General features: G+C 40.8%; 1 protein-coding gene across 7 annotated transcripts in view; it reads right to left on the reverse strand.

Annotated features, from left to right (window-relative positions):
* Positions 1–23,382, reverse strand: part of RBMS3 (RNA binding motif single stranded interacting protein 3) — a 758,966-nt gene that overhangs the window by 21,921 nt on the left and 713,663 nt on the right. For 4 of the 7 annotated variants that reach the window (XM_036759106.1, XM_036759108.1, XM_036759113.1 and 1 more), the window contains exon 12: positions 3,812–3,865. The exons of the other annotated variants lie outside the window; for them this stretch is intronic. In XM_036759106.1, coding sequence (XP_036615001.1) covers positions 3,812–3,865 — 54 coding nt within the window. The remainder of the gene's footprint in view (positions 1–3,811; positions 3,866–23,382) is intronic. 7 annotated transcript variants of the gene reach the window in all.

Here is a 23,382-nt window from a genome sequence, read left to right on the forward strand (position 1 = left end):
GACAGGAAAGAAATTATTTCTTTGCAGTTCTTGATTTGTTTAAAGGAAACATAATGAAAGTATGGTAGAAGGAAGAGGGAAGAGAAACACAAAGAGACTGGGAGAAAAGATATGGAAGGGAGGTCAAAGGGAGTAGAGAAAAGAAGAAGAGAAAAGAAGGAAATTAGAGAGATGGGCAGAGAGGGTGGAAAGGGAAGTGGAGGAGGGAAGGGGGTAGGGAAAAGAAAGTCTGTTTCTTAGTCCATGTACTCTCTTCCCCTTATTTATTATGTGGAAGCTGGTGTCCTTCATCCCCATTACCCTTCATTTGTCTTTTCATGACTAACAAATTTCTTTCTCAAATGATATGTTTTTTTCTTTAAAGCAGGGAAAAGCAAGATTGGGGGGCAGGGGAGACAAGGCTTATGTTTCACTAAGAATGCTCAGCTGTTTGACTGCTAAAAGCTAATTTGGGAGTGGTAGTGGGCTTCATTGTGTGTGTTCTGAATGAGAAAGAGGAGAGTCCCCCTGCACTCTGCCCTGGGCTTGCCACCTTGGGAGTATTGTGTTCAATTGCGGGTGCCATTTTTTAGGAAGGGTGTTGAAAAGCTATATGTATCATTTATGTGTTCAAAGTCAATGGCACTCATCCTCCTTGACCTTTCTTCAGCATGTGATGTTGTTGATGAGCCCCCCAAAAAACCTACTGTCTCTTCTCCAGTTTTTCATGTTACCGTTCTACCTTCCTCTCCTCTCAACTGCTGGGCCTCTTCTCAGCATCCATGGCTGAATTATCATCCATATCATGCCCAACTATGATTGTAATGCAAGATTCTGTTCTGCATCCTTTCCTTTTCTTCCCCTATTCTCTTTCTCAGTGATCTCCTAAGCTCCCATGGGTTCAATAATTATCATTTTTTTATAATTGACACCACAAAATGTCAGTCCTGTAGCACCAGCTACCCACTGGACGTTTCCCAATAGAGGTCCCATAAGCACCTCAAACTCGGCATGTCCAAAACAGCTCATCTCTCTCTGCCAAATCCATCTTTCTTTTCAACTGACCTATTGCTTTTATGGGAACCACCAGCCTTCTAATCCACTAGGTTCTGAATCTGATGGTCATCCTTGATCCCTCACTCTTCCTTACCCCACATATCCAATCAGTTACTAATTCTTCTCAATTCTGCATTGTCTCCATTGGCTCTATAGCCATCCTACACCAGGCCGTCATCATCTCCGGATTTCCCCATCAGAATTTGGTTTGTGCATTTTATAGGTCTTTTAGGAGGTGTTTGTGGAAAGGAGCTCATTGCACTGCTTCCTACCACTCAAACATCTTGGCTTTGCCTCTCTTTTTTTGTAGACCATGCCAATAGTCTCTTGATTGGTCTCCCGTCCTCAATTCTGTCCCCTCTGCAATCCATCCTCCGCACAGCTGCAAAAGTGATTTTCCCAAAGTGAAGGTCTGACCACATCAATCCCCTGCTCGAAGCATTATACTGATTCCTTATTTTCTCTCAAGTAAAATGTCTTTTTGGCATTGAAAGTCTTTCACAACATGACTTCTACCTACCTTTGCAGACTTATTACACCTGACACTCCTTCACACACTCTACATTGCAGTCAAAATGGCCAAATTGCTGTCTTTGATAAGTGACATTCCACTTTCTATTGCTATCCCTTTGCAAACACTGTCCTCTGTGTCTGGAATGATCTCCCCTCCCCTCTGCCTCTCAAGATCACTTGTTTCCTACAAAGGACCTTTTCCAATCTCTCTAGCTCTCCCTATAATACCTTCATCTCTAAAATTACCTTGCATTTGCTATTTCCTAATACCCCTTAACATTATATTTTCATTTTTTATTTATTAACATGTATATGTTATTTTTCCCAACAGAATGTAAACTCCTTGAAGGCAGGGACGGGTTCATTTTTATATCTGTATCTCTAGCTCCATTCCTATAGAAAAGTGATTGTTAACTGGTTTAACTTGCTATTCGCATTTATACTTACATACCTATTTTTATTATTTTGCTATTAAAAAGTATGATGTGAACATTAAAACATCTAACATTTTTTCTTGAACAGTAAAGTCATAGATTGACCAGCTAAGGAATCAAGAAACACTGAACCCCATACTGTGGTAGGTTTCATTCCTATCCTCTGTGCAGTTAGCACAGGGCTTGGAGTCAATAAGACCCATAGTAAAATCCTGCTTTGGTCACTTAGAAGCTGCATAACTCCCAGGAAATCACTTAAACTCTTGTTGCCTCAGTTTCCTTATATGTAAAATGATGAAGTTGGATGCTAAGGTCCCTTTAAACTCTAAATTTGTGATCCTACTATCACTATTAGTTGTGTGTCTCTAGGTATGACACTTAACTATTTGAAGCCTCAGTTTCCCAGTCTGCAAAGTTGGAATAACAACAGCACCTACCTCACAGGGGTTGATGAAGTTAATGTCTACAACTTTGTCACCTGAAATCTGCTGTGTTTTCATTTCTGTATTTCTCTTTCCTGTAGCACCACAGATCACCGCCTCACCCTTTGCTTCTCCTTCTCACTCCTGCTCTTCTGCTACTGTGTTGTTTGAAGGGTGCTCATTGTTAAGAAATTAAAAAGTGTACAAGGAGTGGTGAGCTCTCCAGATGGAAGGTGCTTCAGAAGTGAAGCAGACAAATATATAAGGTTCTTAGGTCACAATGCATTAAGAAGAGGCAATATTTTGTATTTGTCTACCGTCTTACTGATTTTTCTGAAGAGCTTTCAGAGAAAGTGATATGGACACGTGGCATAAGCAGTGATGTCTGCTAGAACTTAAAATTAGATTTTTCTTATGTGACAGGCTTCTTTCCTTTCTTCCTTCCTTCCTCCTTCCTTCTTTCCTCCTTCCTTCTTTCCTTCTCTTCTTCTTTCCTTCCCTCTTTTCTTCCCTCCTTCCTTCTTTCCCTCCTTTCTTCCTTTCCTTCTTCCCTCCTTCTTTCCCTCCTTCCCTCCCTCCTTCCTTCCTTCCTTCTTCCCTCCCTTCATCTCTCTTTGAGAAAGAACCAATTGTAGTGGGCTTTAATTATAGAGATAGCTCAGATAAGCTAAGAGGCCTTCAATTTACCAGAAAGCTTTATTATTCCCTAATCTGAGTCCTGTGTCAAAAAACAACCAAACAAAAACCAAACCCAACAATATAAAGCAGGGTGAGTGAGATAAGACACCACAACCTATGTTGAGAGTGAGCTCAGATCCTGTTCACTCCTTGCTGTCTACTGAATTCCCCTACAGAGTGCTTCCTTCCAGCATTCTCAACCCCAGATGCTAGAAGCATTCCTGGGAAGCAAACTGTAAACTCAGAGGGGGAAAATCTTGAGGGCTTTCTCCAAATATTCCCTGAAACAGAGATAAAGTCCTGGAAGAGTCCACACATTTAATTTCCCCTGTCCCACCTTTTTAAGTCAAGAGAGATTTTGGGAGAAAACACAACCTGTTCAACTACTTGAAATATTTATTCTTGAAGATCATGCCAAGAGAGAGGAAAGAAGGGGAAAGGCAGGGAGAGGGAAGGGAAGAGAGCATGCCAAGTGAGGGGGAAAGAAATTGGTCCAAAGTTGGAAATGGGAATGGTTATATTTAAAGAATCATCTTTATATAGAATTCAAACAAAGGGCTAACTGCACCACTCTCACAACAGGAAGTGACAGCTTACATGTATACTCATAATGAAACTGTGTTCTGTGTAGCCTTAACAATTACCCTTGTTGTGTTAGCAGACTTTTTTTTTCCAATTCAGAGTTTAGACCATTAAATGGAAGGGCTTTATGTGGAAATGAACACATACCATATATGCAGAGCCATAACTAGGGTGGGGTGACTGGTTCTTGGTCCCGGGGCGCTGAAATTTAGAGGGCATGAGCATGTAAAATAATGATTTTTAAAGACTGTGCAACTTTGAAATAATTATATTTACATTTTAATAACAATTTCACTTTCAGCCTATAGACACTAATTAGCATGAATAATTAAATTAGGTGGTGTAGTAGACAAAATGCTGGACCTGAAGTCAGGAAGATCTGACTTCAAATCCAACCTCAGACACTTCCTAGCTGTGTAACCTTGGGCAAGCTACTTAACCTCTGGCTGCCTCAGTTTCCTCATCTATAAAATGGGGCTAATAATAGCACCTACCTCCCAGGGTTGTTGTGAAGCTCTAATGAGATAATATTTGTAAAATGTTTTACAAATTACAAAGCATTATATAAATACCAACTATGATGATAATGATGAGGGTGGTAAGGGTCCTAGAAGTTGTGCTTCTTGCCCCAGTGGCATAACATCAGGCAAACTCTGCCCTCCCTCACCACAGCCCTCAGTGTAGCACCCTTGAGAGAGTCTAGAATTTCAATTTCCTGGCAATGGAGTTGTTTTCAGGGTCAGAGAATCTAGATCTGGCAAGCAGCTCAGAGAACATCTAGTTACAGGATCAGAGCTGGGAGGGGCCTTAGCCATCAGCCAACCTAACTCCCTCATTTGACATATGAGGAAACTATGGCTGTAGACATGAAGTGATTTGTCCAGAGGCACAGAGATAGTAAGAGATTGAATTTGAATCCAAATCCCATGACTTTGAGTCTTCTGCACTGTGGGCCTTCCCCATGGATCCAGTGTCATGGTGTCTACCCAGCTGATTGAAGGGCATGTTTAGTGCTGCTTGCCTTAGGCACCCAAACTGCAAGTTACAGTTTGGCTTTTCTGATATGTAACCATCTCCAATTTGCTCTCTCAGTGTGGCATGGAGAGGACTGATAGCCATTGAAGACTATATGCCTCTGGGGCCTATATTCTGGCTGGTCTTATTCAAGCTGGAAAGAATCTGAGTCCATTCATCATCCCAAACCAGCCTTGGTGGGGAGATATAACCACAGAGATGAAAGCACTGGTTTTTGAACTTTATAAATGACTCCACTACAGTGTTGCTCCAATGCTTCATTTTGACTTGGCCATGACCCTAGGCTCTCAATGACTATATCAGAAATACTGGTAGGTCTTGCAGAGTGACAAAGGCTTCCAATGTGGGCCTGGCAATGACTTAGGTAAGCATCAAGGGAATAGCTAAGTTTGGATAATATTAGATCCAGAAAGCTGTCCACCCAGTAATGATTTTATCTCCTAGCCATAGCAGCTCATATATATCTTCTTAAAAAAAAGACCAGACAAAGATTTGTAAACTATAGTGGGAGAGGAAGCATCTATAGAACTGAAATCATGGCCCTGAGGTCTTGGTGAACACACACACTTTCTATGGTCTCTTGTCAGTGGCTCTTTTCTTTCAACTTTCCCATCTGGCAGGAAGCCAGCAAACAAAACAGGTAGAACAGCATGGCGCTGGGGATATGCAAACATCTCACAGAGACTAGAGCCTGCTCTGAAGTACAACATTTGGAGGAGCCAAAGGTAAAGGACAAAAGTTGTCTTCCTTGTTGTCTTTGAGGAATTTAGGGATAAAGAGCATGGAATAAAAGGCTAAATGGGAGGGTAGAAGGAGGTGAAGGAGGAGGAGAAAATTTAAAAAAAAAGAGGAGAAGGAAGTACACCCACTGGTACCAGTTAAAAAGGGGTGCCATGCAGGAGGATCATAGGATCATAGATCTAAAGGTGTAAGGAATGTGAGAGATCATTTAGTCAGAGCTCCTCATTACAATAACTCAGGTCTTCCTAACTCAAGGCCCAGCATTTTATCTACTGCACCACCTAGCTGCCTCAGTGGTAGGACTTGAACCCAGTTTTTGATTCTTAGGCCAGTTCTCTATTCATTAAGCTTCCTTGAATTCCCTTAAATCCTTTGTTCCCTAAGCGGAACCGACTTCCTCTCTGTAGGGAGTAAAAAGTAAGATCAGAGGGTTGTAATTTCTTATGTATACCCATGTTGCCCCACAAATGTCTATCTGGTTCCTGGTGACCTTTGTGGGATAATATATAGTATCTACTAGTGAGGAGAAAATGACCACTCATCACAGTTTCTATGTAGCTACACCTTTGAAATCTGATCACTCCTGTAGGTCTTCCTCTTCACTAATGTCCTCCACTCCTCCAATGCTTTATCATGTTTGAGAGGTGACCTTAGGTTTTCAAAAGTGATGAAAGTTAAGAAACACTGGGAAAGGGTACACCATATGGTCAGCCTTCAAAGTATATATGTCTATCAACTGAAGGTCATCCTAGCTGAGTTTGGATAGACTCATCCTCAGGTGGCTAATTGGGAATGTAATTATCTATTTGTCTATCTGTCTATCATCTGTCTATTTATCCTGTCTATCATCTATCTATCTATCTATCTATCTATCTATCTATCTATCTATCCTGTCTGTCTGTCTGTCTGTCTATCTATCTATCTATCTATCTATCTATCTATCCATCCATCTATCCATCCTATCACCTATTTTTGTTCACTCATTCATTCACTCTCATTTATTTTCTCATTCATTTATTTTCATTTATTCTCTCATTCATTTGTTCGCTTATCTATTAATCCATTTATTCACTTATCTATTAATTTATTTAGGCCACAGCAGCTCATTAAAGCGTCTACTAAGGCACAGAGGATTTCTCATCTTCATTGACAGACAGATTCTCCACACAGAAGATTACTCCCCTAATGAAGTCCACTTTCCTGCCAAACTGCCTATGGGAAGTTCTTTGCACATACCATCCTTTTCTTCCATGCCATTGTCCAGGTTGTCCCTAATGTCTGGTAATTTCTCTCTCTTCACCATCACCCTCTGGGACTCCTAACTCACTTCAAGACTGAATTCAAATGCCACCTTCTACAGGAAGCTTTTCCTCTTTGCCCTACTTGTTGGTGCCTCCATGAAGGCTTCTGTAATCAATTTACATATATTTTGCATTATCATACATATTTATGATGCTCCCTTCCTCCTAGTAGGATGTAAGCAGTTGAGTGTGAGGACTCTATTTTTGTTTTTGTGCCCCCAACATCTCACACGCTGCCTGGCACATAGTGTGTATTTAATTAACTGCCGTAAAAGTTGTTTAATCGACAAATCAATAAACAAGCCTTTATTACACCATGGGCCAGGCACTTACCTTCTCTTACTCTCACTTTCCTTATCTCTAAATTGGGGATAAACATACCCATGTTACCAACCTCATGTCCCATGATGAAAAAGGTGCTTTGGAAACCCTCAAGCAGAAGAGAAATAAGAGTTCTTATGATGTGTGTTTCCACTTAAGCACAGCTAGATGTCAAACAGGAAATGAGAAGCCATGTCATTACAAGCTAATAATGACAAACAAAGGAAGTGAAATGGAAATCTGACACTGACGATGTTTACTGGAACTTCCCATGTTAGAGAAACAAACAACAAAAAAAGTGAGGCCATTTTGTTTGGAAGGGAGGAATTCACAGATGTGGTACATGACAGGATGAAAAATGTCTGAGTAATGGGACAGCTGAACCTTGTAAACAGGAGAGCAGCTGAATTGGGATTTTGCCAATGCAAGAGGGGAAGGACAGGAACTCCAAGGGCCTCATCTTAGGCAACAAGAAAAATGAAGGGTTGGACAAACTGAGCAGTGCAAAGGCGGCTACGGAAGACCCTTTTCGGGGGTTTGTGAGGTCAAAAATCTTTTCCATCATAATACTAAAACATTTTAATTTCTAATATGGTAAATATTGATAGGCATAACTCACATAAACAAACACTCTTGATAGGCCGCATTAATTTTTAATGCAAAGATTTGAAAACCTCTGCTCAAGACCATTTTTCGGTGTCACCTCTAATAGGAAGCCTTTGCTGACCATCATATATTTACTATCTGTTTCCATGTTGGCACATCCTCAAGTAGAACGTAAGCTTGTTGAGGGCAAGGATTTTTTGTTTGTTTCTTTTGTCATCATATCTCCAGTACTTTTGTACATAGAAGGCATTTAGTAAATGCTTGTTGGATTGGATCAAAAGTAGTGCCCATCCCTCTTGGGTTTGGGTCTTGTTACACAGGTTAAACTTTTGTTTGAATTCATTTTACCGAGCTTCCTTGAATTTTTTTTTTGCTAATCTTTCATGAGTCCCCAAGAACTGCTATTAATAAGGTCACTCAAATTAAGCAAACTTCTAAGTGAAATATTAGTTCCTTTCTCTGTGCAGTCCTATTTCTAGGAAGGGCCTAACATGTAGGTAGATAAGTGTGTAGTGATCTAATGGACTTGCAGAAAGACCTCCATGATAAAATTGTTCTCAACCTCACTCCACCATGTCACACCACCTGGAATGATAATAGTAATAGTAACGCTAATACTAATAGCTAACATTCATATAGCGCTTTGAAATTTGCAAAGTTCTTTACATACATTACCTCATCTGGTGCTCATAACAAACCTATAACGCAGGCACTGTAACTATCTCTATATTACAGATGGGAAAACTGAGGTTTAAAGAAGTTAAGTGACTTGGCTAGGTTCAATCTAAGAAGTATTTGTGAAGATACTAAGAAATATCAAAGTATTTTTGACTCTATCCATGGTGCCACCTGGCTGCCTCATACAAATTCATTATGAAATAATAGTTACCCTTTAATGTTATGGTATTGTATTTCCAACACTCTCCTGCCCCCATCCCAGCTAAATGATAAATGCTGCTGAAGAAGGTTGCCTGGGAAGCCATTATCAGCTGTCAATACCTCTGACATTAGTTAACGAGATGGTGGGTGACCTAAGAAGGTCCTGAGACGATGGTACCCAGAAAGGTGAGTTTTGATGAAGGGAGGAGGGCAGGGTGGGTTGCTGGCCAGCTTGGGCAGGCTTTGGTCATTTGAAGTGAAGGAGTAGAGGGGAAGAGGGAGGAAGAGGAGGCAGGGAATGTATTCTTTCTTCCTGGGTATCCCTAGTACCCAAAAGATTGCTGATTAATTGATGGAGTAAATGAGGCACAGGTAAACAGGTAAGGATGAAACAAACATTCACTCTGCCTATTTCACAATTCTATCCAGAGACAGACAAATAAATTACCACACTTACAGATCAAATCCTTTTGGGCTCCTTTATAATTCATGACTTGGGGGCAGCAGATAGAGAACCAACCTCTGGATCAATAAGATGTTGGTTCACATTCCACCTCTGACATATATTGGCTGTGTGGGATTCCTCACTCCCCTGCCCCCATGTCATGTAACCCCCCATGTCCCCAGGCAACTTCCCAAGTCTAAAAATTACATGGCAGGTGCTGATTCAGATTGGTTGAGGGAGTCCTCTCATTGGGAAGTGCCAATATTATCGATGATGAACAAGTATTTATTAAGCATTTATTATACGCCAGGTACTGTGCTAAGGATTGAGGGGAGGGAATAGACAATCATATAGCACCTAGTCTGTGCTAGGCACTTTACATACGTTATTTCATTTGACCCTCATAACAACCCTGGCTAGTAGGTGAAGATGTAAAGAAAAAGCAGTTCCTGTCCTCAGGGAGCTTATATTCTAGTGGGGAGACAACATATATGTACATAGGTCCATATTCAATCAGTATGGAGCAATAGATAGAATGGTTCAAAAATGTTTTAAAAATTAAATTCTGTAAACATCTACCAAAGTGAATTCCTTTCTCATCCAAGACTGTTACTGCCCCAGTGAATAAGCACTCTCACTGCTATAAAATGATCTGTATCATAGGCCTTGCATGCAGAAGGCTGCTTTAAGGGCTCCTAAAAGAAAGCTTGCATTTCATACACAAAGCACCTGGTATCCAGCCCAAGTTGGCCATTTTCTGTGGTTAATGCAAAGGACATAATTTTGGGCAGATAATCAAAATAAGGAAGGAGAAGCAATATCTTCTCAGTTCCGCAAGGTCAATTCCTTTTTTAAACTCTGTACCTCGTGTACAGGAAACACTTAATAAACTGGTCTTGAAAGAATGAATGAAGAGAATGAATGAGAAACGACTTGGGAGGGCTCCTAGGGAAGAGAAATGCTTAGAAACAAAGCTGCTTCCAAAGTCTCAATGCCGTTCTTTCCTGAGTCTCTTGCAAATAATCCACAACAGTCCTAATTGGCAAAGGAGACACAGCAGATCTGTGTACAATGGAGGGCGACTGAAGTGTGAAATGAAGGGCCCAGGAGCTAAGGGTTTTGTCTCTTGATTTCCACAAATTTAGAAATATAAACAGCAAAAAATCAGGCTTAGATCCCGCCAGTAAAGAAGAGAGCCTTAATATCCAAGTGTAGTTTAATCCTCTTAACTGGCTCTGGGCTCCAGCAGAAACTGGAAAGCGCCAATTAAGCAATCTCCCTAATTATCAGAGGCTTCTTGGAATGCACCATGGAGGCCCAGATTTGTTTTCATGACATGGATCGTTTTAATTTGTACATGATATATAGTCTTAAAACTCTATTTTTTTTTAAAAAGGATTTTTGTCATGACAAATTCATTAACTACTAGGAGAAGGCAAAGCCTAGCCGAGAGGCATCAGACACAGAGGAAAATGATGGCAGAAAACCCCCTCTGTATCTGCTAACTAAGATGATGAAGCCTATATAGAGATTCCTGCTATCCCTGCAGAAGGAATACAAGAACAGGGCTCAGGGGCCCTTGGTTGTACAAGTGTTCCTTGAGCAGTTCACCAAGTTGAGAAAGAGCAGGAATGATTTGTTGACATTTGGGTTCAATGGTTTTTACGATCCTGACAGTTCTTAAGTAAAGAATACTGATTTTGGAGTCACAGGAAATAGGTTCAAATCTTGCCTCAGACGCTTACTACCTATGTGACCATAGGCAAAGCATTTAATGTATCTGGCCTTCAATGCCTTCATCTGTAAAATTAGGGAGTTAGATTAGCTGGCCTTGAAGGTCCCTTTCAGCTCTATGGTGAAATCATTTAACTTCCCTGGGCCTTGTTTGAAGACAAGTGTGAATTGAGGGCATTGAATTGCTGTTATTTTTCAGTAGTTTTTCAGTTGTGTCCATCTCCTAGTGACCCCATTTTGGTTTTATTGGCAAAGATAAAGGAGTAGTTGGCCATTTCTTTCTTCAGCTCATTTTATAGATGAGGAAACTGAGGCAAACAAGGTTAAATGACTTGCCCAGGATCACACAATTAGTAAATATCTGAGACTGGATTTGAACTCATGAAGACAAGTTCCTGATTCCAAGCCCAGTGCTCTATCCACTAGATGGCCTTTAAAAACCCTTCGGGTTTTATATAAAATAAAAGAACAAAAAACCATGAATACCATCTATGATAGAGAGGAAAAGGATTTTAGCAGTGATCTAATCCAATCTCCTCAGTTTATAGAGGAGAGAAATGGGACCCAGAGAAGTTGTAACTTGCCTAAGGTTACTCAAAGTAGGAGAGTCAGGATTTGAATTCAGATGCTCTGACTTTAAACCAATCACTCTTTACAGGATACCATGCTGCCTATAGGTCATCATCATCAATGAACACTTTTTTAGCTCCTACCTACTATGTGGCCCAAGCACTGGGCTAAGCACAGTGGATAAAAAGAGAGGCAAAAACAATTTCTGCCCTCAAATCTCTCACGGTCGAACAGGGGGGACAGCATGTAGGCAACTGTACAAACCAGATCTATATTGTAGATCTGGAAGGAATTCAGCAAATGTGAAGTGCAACCCTTCATTTTACAGATGAGGGAAATGTATAGATGTTAAGTGACTTGCCCAGGGTCACACGGCTGGTATGTATGTGGAGTGAAATTTGAACCAAGACTTTATAAGGCTGTTGTGAGTCTCAAATCTGATAAGGTATGTAAAGCATTTTGGAACCCTTATGATTCTATAGAAATGTCACCTTTTATCATTAAGTCACCGCCTTCCCCAAAACCATCAATGACTTCCTATTGACTATACAACAAAGGAAAAGATCCACAGCCTGGCATTTAAGACCCAATTCCCACCCCACCCCCAACAATCAGACTCATATGATCTTTTCTCCCTTCACTCATTTTTTTTAGTCAAACAAACCTATTTCCTTCCTCCCAAGGCATGATATATTCCACCTTTCTGCATTTACCCAAGCAATCTCCCATGCCTGGGATATATCGCCTCGCTCATCTCTGATTCCCAGAATCCTTTTCTTCCTTTAAGCGTCAGCTGAGGTTCACGCTCCTCTGGAAGCCTTCTCTGAGGCTCCCAATTCTTAATTGCTTTCTCTCCAAATTATTTTGTCTTCATCACCCTAGGCAACTGTCATATCCCTGCCATAAAGGTCCCTTGGGGACACGAACTGTTTATTTTTTTTCCCATCTTTACATCACCCCTTCTCCCTGCCCATCCTGTCTCTTGCACATGATAGGGACCTATGATGAACACAACAGGTTCAATAATTTCTTTTTACTCATCGAAAAGTGGAAACCATATTAGAAATTACCAGGATACAAATGGCAAATACCCCAAATATCACTCAGAGTTGATTTTCCTCAACCTGTGGATTGATTCCTTGCTTTTGCCTCACGTAAAACGGGCTGATGGCCACACAAAACAAGAAGGAGCTATGTCACACCCTGGGGTGGGCTAAACTGTGTAATATGGCCTTCAAGGCTGTCACTGCACTCCTCACATATTCGATATCAGACAAAGCTATATTACACAATGCCTCTGTTTCCCCACCTTTTGGCTCTTGCTCACACTTTTCCCTCTAACAGGAGTAGCCCATCTCTTTAGCTATTCTTGCCAATACCAACAATTTTCTATCTACATGTTATTGACTTCATGCTATTTGGATGGGGGCATAAAGCCTAAAGTCTTCTTGTCGGCATGACCTTAAAGCCACAAAGACCTGGGTTTAAATCCTGCCTCCAGCAATGACTAGTTTCATGACCCTGGGGTAAGTTCCTCCACCACGGATCCCTGGTTTCCAGTAAATGGGGCTGATCACAGCACTGACCTCTCTGGGTGCTCCTGTGGATCAAAGCCATGCTGCTTTGCCAACCGGAAAGCCTTATGCAAATGTGAGCTACACATTTTCAACAACAGCCCCAAACTGTCTCTCTTAATTGCTGGTGCTCAAGCCTTGCTTCCTCTGGGAATAAATCTACAAGTTTCTGAAAACCCAGGGAAACAGATGGGTTTCGCTCTTGGCCCAGAAGCCGAATTCCAGGGCCATTCTCAAGGTTCTTTCAATTTCGAGGGTCCTTAGGAAACAGGGCCTGTAGAGGCAGCTGGGCTTTGGGCTCCTGTGGAGTTAGCTACTCTGACTTGCTTGGTTGCTGAATGGACTGGGCCAGAAATACTAATGTAAGTGCAGTGAAAGTTAATGCCAACAGAGGCCTCATGGAGGGAAGATTACATTTTAGGACAAGGGGGGAGGGGCAAGACGAAAACAAATCTTGCCTGAACTGTCCACCCCGATGGGGCATAACATTTTTTTTTAATGAAGAGCCTCTAATTTCAAAAGGACAGAGTAGTCCTGGTGTGGGAACTCCTTCCACTAGCAAATATTCCAAGGCACAGACAAGCATCTGATCTTAAATTTAGAATAAGTAAGGACTTTAGGGGCCATTGGCTTCAAACTGCTTATTTTATAGGTGAACAAATCGAGTTGTAGAAAGGTCAGAGGACTTTCCCTTAGCAGCACAGCTAACCAGAGTCGGGGGCGATACTTGAACCTCTATCTCTTTCAATCAGTCCTCTACCTATCCTCCTTCATCTCAGTGCCTTCGGAGGTTATCCCTCCTTTCTCTGGTCTGTATCTTGTTTATACATAGTTAACAATAATTACAATTGATACTTACATAGGGCTTGCTAAGTCAGGCATTGCGCTAAGTGCTTTATGATTATTTTATCATTTGAATCCTCGCAGCAATCCTGGGAGACGGGAGTTATTATTATTATCATTCCCATTTTACAGATGAGGAAACTGAGGTAGTCATTGGTGAAGTCACTTAGCAAGCATTTTTGGTTGGATTTGAACTCAGGTCTTCCTAACTCTGGATCCGCCATGTCATGCAGCTGTTATATTCATAATTGTCCCTCCCATTAGACTGTAAACTCTTTGAGAGTAAGGACTGCTTTTTGTTTGTGTTTTTTGCCTTTCTTTTTACCTCCAGTTCTTAGCACATCGCCTGGCACATAGTAGGCATCTAATGAAAATGCTTGTTGCCTACATATGCTCATCATGACTCTATAGGGGACAGCGACAGAGATACGAGCTTGAGTTGTGATCTGACTGGCATAAGGAACTCCCACATAAGGAAACGCTTTTTGCCAATGCTGATCGACATGTACAACACTAAGGGGTTATGTGACACGTAACAAAGCTGGTGCGTGTGTCAGAAATGAGATTTGAACTCAAGTCTCTGGCTTTGAAGATAGCTGCCTTATTAACTATTCCATAAAGAAATGCAAACAACTCAGGAAGTTTCTCTTTTCTTTGTAATGATAGAAATATATATATATATACACACACTATATATGTTATATATGTGTGTGTGTGTGTGTGTGTGTGTGTGTGTATTCATTTGGAGTTTGAACATCAGTGTTCTAGTAATTTGAGAAATATTTAGGAAAAAAAAAACAATCACTCACTGGACAGAAGGAATTCAAGAGTGGAAATTTGCTAAAGATATTAACCAAAAGCATTAGAGAGTTAATTTAGAGACACAACTAATTCTTCTTTACAAACACTGTTGATTAACAGTAAAAGGCTATTAGATACATATCTCCCAGACAGGATAGTGGCTGAAAAGAAAGAAAAGAGGTAGAAAACCCTCCCAAACTTTCTTATGAGTGAAATAGGAACTTGTTTAATCGCAGCTGAAAATCCTCTTTAAGGCTGACTTGCCCTGTGCCCACTGGCAGGTGGCTGTTTTCCTATAAGCTCTTGATACAATAGAGCTTCTCTAATGGACTGGGTATAACTTTTTGCCATTCCACTAATGAAAACAGCTTAAAGCCATTACTTGTGCTGATCACCATTGCTGATAACAGTAATAGAGTATCAGGATGGGGACCTTCATCGACAGAGACATGACAAGGAATTGGGTGAGTACCATAATTTGAGTCTAGGAAAACTGGCATGAGTGCACTTTCCTTTGCTGGTGGGAGAAACAGGACAGGGAGGGAAAGACAGAGACTACAATTTTGTAGCTTTCCATTTTAACTAATGAACAGTAATGATGATAGCTAGCATTTATATGGTGCTTACTACATGCCAGGCATTGTGCTGTGCACTTTACAATTATTATATCGTTTGATCTTCCCAGCAAACCTGGAAAATAGATGCTATTATCATCTCATTTTACAGAGGAGAGGTTAAGTGACTTGTACAGGGTCACATAGCTAGTGTCCAAAGCCAAACTGGAATGTGAATCTTTCTGACTACAATACCTAGCTGCCTCTAATCATTGCAGTTAATGGATGGCACAGTGGATAGAGCACAAGGCCTGTGGTCAAAAAGACCTGAGCTCAAATCTAGCCTCAGACACTAGCTGTGTGACCCTGGGCAAGTCATTCAAACCTGTTTATCTCAGTTTCCTTATCTGTAAAATGAGCCGGAGAAAGAAATGAAGAGCCTCTCCAGTAGCATTGCCAAGAAAACTCCAAATAGGGTCACTAAGAGCGGGACACATCTGAAATGACCAAATAGCAACAATAGCTTATAAGCTCAGGTGTTTCTACGGTATAAGGTACCTGTAGCATTGGGGGAAAAAGTCCTAGGAAAGTCCAGCTGCCCTGCCCTAATTTGGGCTCTGCTCATAGGCACCTTTAAAGCACAGGGTGATGCTTGGTGAGGAGCTGATAAGTACCATGCAGGATCCGGCGGTGCTAGTCTACAAGGAGGAGGGTAGGTTGGAAGTGCTGTATATGTGGGAGACAGGATGGGAAGGGTACATAGACTGTGATATAAAAATATGAGAATTTATTTCAAAAAGGTGACTTAGAGGAATCAATTATAATGATATTAGCATGATGAATGAGCATGGCTGTTATCTAGGGAAAACATAATTAACGAAATGAAACCTTCCAAATGGGAAACACTGATCAAGGACAGAATTATTGTTATGGCTCTAAAAATCCTGTTACCTCAGACCTAGACAGATATCCTTTGTTTTCCTCCCAACCTTCTATACGCATATCTGAGATGAGTCCCAACAATTCTACTTCCACAAAGCCAGAAGGCTATGGTGGACTGGGATTTGGACAGTGTCTCAGAGTCCCAGCACTATCGATAGCTAGCTGCATTACTTTAGGAAAGTCATGACCTATGTGAGCCTCAGTGCCTTTATTGATTAAAATAAGAATGATACTATGACCAAACTTTTACTTTCATGTCTCCTAATGGTAAAGTTTTTCAAAGTACTCAATGAATCTTTTCATTACTCTAGTAAGAAAAGGATGTTTTGTTAAGTCTCTATCTTTTGGCAAATGGTGAAACTGAGGCAAAGAAAGATCATGGGGACCCACAAAGGTTCCAGCTGAGTTGCTATTTAATTCTCAAAGACTGTGGAAGCCAGTGGAACACAAACCATAGTGGGTCTTGGCAAGAAGGAGAGGTTTTGAATAGGAACCCAACAATGGAATATAGGTTTGCTTGGGTGTCAGCTGAGCTAGCTTCTAAGAGGATCATCACTACATAGGCTGGATGCAAGGTAATCAATTTTTAAAAATTATAAGCATTTTCTAAGTCTTCTCCAAGTCCCAGATATAATCTGCATCAGTGGACAGTGGATATATTCCGTGGAATGAAGATTGAACTATTATTTCAAAGTCCCAGACCTTCTGGGCAGACTTCAGAGGTTATCTTTTCACTCATCTCTCTGATGTGGTATTGGAAACCAAAGAGGTATGGACCAGTGTGGGCTTTGTTCCACATTGTGATAGCCTTGCCCTGAGTCCCTTTGGGGATCACGCTGACTAGCCAACGCTCTCCTCTTTTGAATAAAATGAAACGTAATAGAAAGAGTCTTGAACTTGATGGCAGGAGTCCTAGGTTTGATTCCTACTTAAGGCATATAATAGCTTTATGATTCTACATTTCCAACAGCTCAGTCTCTATAAAATGGGAAGATGACATCTGCTTTTCCTGTCTCACAGGATTGTTGTGAAGAAAGTGTTTTGCAGAACTTAAAGCACTATAGAAATGTAAGTCGCTGTTTTTTGGTCAGTCTAGGGAACTTCCAGTATGAAAATTCCCTCTAACAAGACAGAAAAGCACCTCAGCTGTAACTTACAGTCTTGGAGAGCTGCTTGGGGCAAGGAGAGTTTGAGTGACTGGCCCAGGGTCTCACCGAGGTAGGGATTTAAACCAGAACTTCTTGGCTGAAAGGCCAGCTATCTGCTGCACCATGTGCCTCTGTTGTGACTATTGCAATCATTATTATAATCATTATTACTCTTCCTGTTTGTTATTATTATATGTCTTTTGACTTTTTATTGGTAGAGACTGGACTCATGATTTCATTGGCATAAAGAACTCCAGGAAGAGGTAACTCCTTCTACCCGTGAAGGTTGGCATCTTCTGTGCCACCGGGTCTTAGAGAGGTACCTAGGACCCTGAGTGGTCAGGGATTTGTTCAGGGTCAGACATGATTTAGGCTAAAATTGAACATTCCAGCTTTGAGTTGAGGATAAACCCTGTCTCAAAGAAAGTCTTGGTTTCATCAGAAAGCACATCTTGCCTATCAGAACTTTATACGTCAATGGAAAATGAAAATGATGTTTGATAATTCTATTGGGGGGAAGGGAATCTGGAACAGGATGCAGTCTGTTTTCCTTCTGCTTTGTCAACAATAATGAGCAGGCTTTGAAATGACTGCTGTGTTCATTTCAGTGTCTAACCATATATTTTCAAGCACCTCTTAGACAATGGCCTTCTATTACTGCTGAATGCTATCACAGACACCCAGACATGCCTCCTATGTAAATTCTAATGACTGCTCGATATAAGAAGGCAATCGGGCCCCCTGGGCTTGGGTTATTCCAAAGCCTATGGTTTATGCACAGGTGTCATTCCAGAAAAAGAGACAGAAAGGAGAGGGCCACTAGAACATGAGTCTGAGCCATGGTTGTTATTTCTCATGCTAAGCAAAATCCTTTTCAATGCTATCACTGTTTTCTACCATTTCTTAAGCTGATTTTCCATAGGAAATATCCCAGGTCAGATCAATGGTTCATCTAGCCTAGTATTGCATCTCAGATGAGACCCAGGAGACACTTTGCCAGGGACAATCAGAGCACATGGTAGAAACCCTCACAAGATTAGGGCTGTCTGCTGAGTATCTGATAGCTTCTTTTTAATGGCCCATTTGTCTGTCCACGATTTATGAATTTCTCTGAACCTTTTTGTTTAATCTACTCAGTTTAACCTACTACCTCTGGGGGTGGGTAGTTTAAGATAAAGATGCTAGCTAGGTGGTCCAGTGCATAGAGCTCTGGGCCTAGAGTCAGGAAAACCTGAGTTCAAATCCAGTCTCAGATACATGCTAACTGTGTGACCTTGGGCAGATCACTTGACCCTAATTTGCTTTAGTTTTCTCAAGTATAAAATGCAGGTCATATTGGCCTCCCTCCACAGTGTTGGTGTGAGGACCAAATGAGATAAAATTTGTAAATTGCTTTGTAAACTACGGAAACTTTGTAAACTACTAAAAAATTTAAAAAATGCTCATTTAGGGGCAGCTAGGTGGTGCAGTGAGTAGAGCACCAGAACTGGAGTCAGGAGGACCTGAGTTCAAATCCGGCCTCAGACACTTGACATACTTACTACCTGTATGACCTTGGGCAAGTCACTTAACTCCAATTGCCCTGCCTTTCTCCGTTCCCCCCAAAAAATAAAAAAATAAAAAAAATGCTCATTCATTCATTTAGTTGACTTTCCCCTAGATTTTAGTCTTTCCATGGCAAGAAATTTTTACATATTTGTTAGTTTTGATATGCTGAGTTATTTAGGAGCCCAACTAATTTCTGTAGGTTTATCAAAGTGCCCCACCCACTTGGGATCTCAAAGAATTCAATGAATTCTCTCATTGCCTTTGTCTACAAGATTTTTTTATTAACTTGTATTTTTTTAACATAAAAAAAAGTCACAGAAAGATTACAGGTTGCAAAATGTAGAGCTGGAAAGAACAATAGAGGCCACCTAGTTCACTCATACACCAATCTGCAAAAGAGGACAGAAAGATGAAGTGATTTGCTCAAGGTCTCAGAGGTAATAGATAGCAGGCTATGAACATGAAGAGAAACCGTTGAATACCAAAGCCCATGCTGTCCTCATTCTACATCTGTTGTTCTGCCTGACGTCAATTCCAGGGAACACATGCCCCTTCCCATCATGTTTAAACTCACCACTATGGTGCTAACTCAAACCTTGGTTGACACCACCTCCTTCAGTCTCCTCTCTCCTCTGATTGGAGGACTGGAGGGCAGAATATCAAACACCTCCCAATGCCTTCCTTTATAGAGGACAGAAACTGGACTCTTGGGCTCATTCTACTCTGCATCTACTGATCTGCTTAGTCTCAACTCTTCGATCAAGATGCATCCATGCACCAGGTGCCCCCTGGACTTTTTTTCTCTACCCCTTTTCTGCTTCCTTTTGTATGTTGTCTCCCACTCTCCAGTAGATTATAAACCCTTGGAGGGCAAGGACTAACTTTCTTTTTTTATTAATTGTATCTCCAGGGCGTATCACAGTGCCTTGCACTTAATAAATGTTTATTGGATTGGATTGGATTTTACCATCCTTTGACTGATCAAAGATTCTAGTCATTAGAAACCTGACTCTGCTTCAGAACCCAGATTTCTGATTCCTTGGCCCTGAGTTCAGAACACATGGTCTCTTGCCTTTGCTGCTGGGCTCAAAGTTGGCCTATGATGGGCTATAATTAGGCCATTTTCTGTGCTCAAACAAGCTTCTTTGGCTTGAACATTTTATTTTTCTGCCAGCTGAGAGTACATCTTCTCCAGTAGGCATCTTTTATTTAAAATCTTTTAAATCTTTTATTTCCCTTTATTTAGAAACTTATATGAATAGATCAGAGTTCTGACTAGTAATGGGAAGGGCAGTTGGATAGGATTTTTCATCTAAACTTTCATTAATTCAAACAGTGAGGCCACCTAAAATTCATGACATGGGGAAAATAATCAAAGAAATTCTATGGCCTAAGTCTCATTTCTTTTGCACCCATAGTTCTAATGAATCAAGATCAGTTATTGGAAAATATCAGAGCATTTCAGAGCTGGAAGACATCTTAGAGAGCCCAAAGAAAGTAAATAAAATGGTCAAGGTTATTATGCTTTGTATTATGTTAGGGAAAGTGAATAAAACACTGTACTATGAGTTAGAATACTTCAAAGTGAAGTACATAAAACTCGCAAAATCGTGGAATGTCAATGTTTGAAGGGGATTTAGCAGCCATATCATCTAACCCATACCTGAACAAGAATCCCACCCAAGGCTTTGCCTGAAGACCTCCAATGAGGAGGAGCCCATTGTCTTCCAACACAATCCATTCTATTTTTATGCTATTATTTATCCAAACCAAATTTGCCTCTTTGAAACTTCCATCCAATTTTTCTACATTATACAAGATGCAGACATTGTAGAATGATAGAGCAGGAAGGGACCTGAGAAGTCATCTGGCATGGTGGGATCATAGGTCCAGAGTAGGAGGACACCTTGGAAGTCACCCAGCTCAATCCCACACTCATCAGATGATGAAACTCATGACTTTCTCTGTAACACAAAACTAGTTAGAAAAAGCATTGGGATCAGGACCCAGCCTCTCAAATTCTAGTCTAGTGTTCTTTCCATTTACACCACTGTGAAGGAAGACTCGTCGTTAAAGATTGTTTGGGGGTGGTGAGATCGATCATAGGATCTTAGGGGCATCCAGACCAACTCTCTCATTTTACAGATGAGGAAGGGGAAGCTCACAGAGGGTGAGTGGCTTGCTCAGGCTCACACAGTAAGTGGTGGCTAGAGTCAGAATTTAAACCCAGGTCATGTGATTCCATGTCATTCCCATCATGCCACATATTCTCACCGTCACCTCATAGTTCTGTTTCCTTTCTCTCTTCTGGGTTATCCTATAAGTGCCTTGAGAAAATAACTTTTGGCCCATTTAGTGGCATTTGGTCCGTCTTGGAGTTTACACATCATATGGGCTGAAGCATTTGTGATGAAGGGAAAATTCTGCTTATGCCTCCTCATGGAGACTCACATACACACAGGTACACACACATACATTCACACGAATATGCAATTTGTACAATTCACATATACATATAAACACCATATATATAAGTGCATGCACACACATACCTGTATACACATACAATCATACTCCCACACTTACATGCACATTTATACCATATAGAAATATATACACATAAACAATGCACATGTCTATACACACACATACACAAACACATTCACATAATATGCTCACATTTACATAATGTATACATACTCATATGCAAACATAATTCACATGATATACACACATAGGCACATAAATGCACATACATACAAATACACATACATATACCCATTCACATAATAGATATACACACATATACATGCAAATACATACATATAAATTTACACAATTTACACACAAACACACAATACCCTCCTGTATGCTTAACAAGAAGTAATTTTCTTTGTAACATAGTCCTTGGATTGGCTAAACCATTGCCTTGCTGGGTAAGTAACAATGTACTGCCTGTGGCCCAAATTACAAATGGGCCACATCAGCCCCACAAACCTCAGGGGAAACCAGGCTGCCTATTAGAGGTTCTGGGAAGAATCCAGGCTGCACTGGGTTCTGCTAGATGGGGACAGAAGAGACCATTTGGAATGTGACCTTAGATGCTGAGAATAGACAAAGTCTACTGAACTTGAGAGTTCTGTGTGCCTACCGCTATGTTTGTTGTTGTTTTTAATTGTTGTTAGTTATTAGTTAGTGAAGCAGAAGGGGGGAAAGAAGAGAGGGCTAGGCTTGGTATCAGAAGAGCTGGGTTTAAATCCCACCTATAACAATACATGCCATCTTACACAACTATATGCCTTGTTTAGGTGATTCGTTGTGTCTTACTCCTCGTGATCCCCTTTTGGGGTGTCTTGGCAAAGATACTAGAGTGGTTAACCATTTCCTTCTTCAGTTCATTTTACAGAGGAGGAAACTGAGGCAAACAGGGTTAAGTGACTTGCCCAGTGTCACTCAGCTAGTAAATGTCTGAGGCAATTTTTGAACTCTGGTCTTCCTGACTCCAGGTCTAGAGCTCTATTCACTGAGTCACCTAGTAGGTCCCTTATTAGAATGTGAGCTTCTTGGGAGTAGGGACAGCCTCACCTTTCTTGTTTTTATTCCTTGGGCTTAAGCACAATGTTTTGAACCCTGTAAGCACTTAGTTAATGCTTTTTAACTCATTCATTCATTCATGCATGCATGCATGCATGACCAGAGGTAAATTGCTTAGGTTTTCTAAGTTTCAGGCCCATATCTAAGACTAAAATCATAGAAGGACTGCTGTCTCAGTAAAAGAGAGTTCTCACCCTGGCAGATCCTACATGGACACTACCAATTTCTTGATATGGTGACATTTTTTAAATTATACAAGACCAATCAGAACTTAAGTTGTTCTATGTTAATGGTCAACTCAGTCTACTAAAGAATCAAGTACTAACTGACAAGTCATGACTAGGAGATAAATACACCCATCCCAGCCAAGGAAAACCCAGCAGTGATGCTGCCATGAGTGATGAATAGGGTCCTGTTCACAAAAGTGGGGGGACACAGAAAAAGAGGAAGGTATTTTTACTGAGCTAAAATATAATCCATACAAGTTTGGAAGGAAGGAAGGGAGTAGTGAAAAGGTGATGAATGGGAAAGAGATCAAAGAGAAGGAAAAGGGTGATCATAACCACCCAATCAAATATTACCTGCTACTTGGTACCTTGAACAAGTCTCTTCATTTTTCTGGGTCTAAGGACTTAAGACTAGAAGTAAAGAGGCTAAGACTAGAAGTGAGTTCAGAGGCCACTTTATCCAAACCACAATTACAGCAGCATTTCCTTTATGACATCCCTGGTCCTCTAGAATCTGTCAGAAGGCCTCTAATGAGGCAGGTTGGTTATTGCCACCATAGGCAGCCCCACTTGATTTTGGGATATCTCTGACTTTTAGGAAGCGTTTCCTTAAATTGAGGCTACATTTGCCTCTCTTAGACATGAGGAAACTGAAGTACAGAGAATGACTTGCCAAAGGTCAAAATGGAGCAAGCATTACAACTGGGACTATAACTCCGGGTCTGTGCCTACAAGTTCAGAATCCTTTCCACTGACCTATACTCCTTCCCTCATAATTACCTCATCATCTTTATGCAAAAGATGCTTCTGAGGTGGTTAGAGATTTTGTTATGCCTCTTCAGTAGTCATTCAGTT

This window comes from Trichosurus vulpecula, chromosome 5 (genome assembly GCF_011100635.1).
Source record: "Trichosurus vulpecula isolate mTriVul1 chromosome 5, mTriVul1.pri, whole genome shotgun sequence".
In the NCBI taxonomy this organism is placed as follows: domain Eukaryota; kingdom Metazoa; phylum Chordata; class Mammalia; order Diprotodontia; family Phalangeridae; genus Trichosurus; species Trichosurus vulpecula.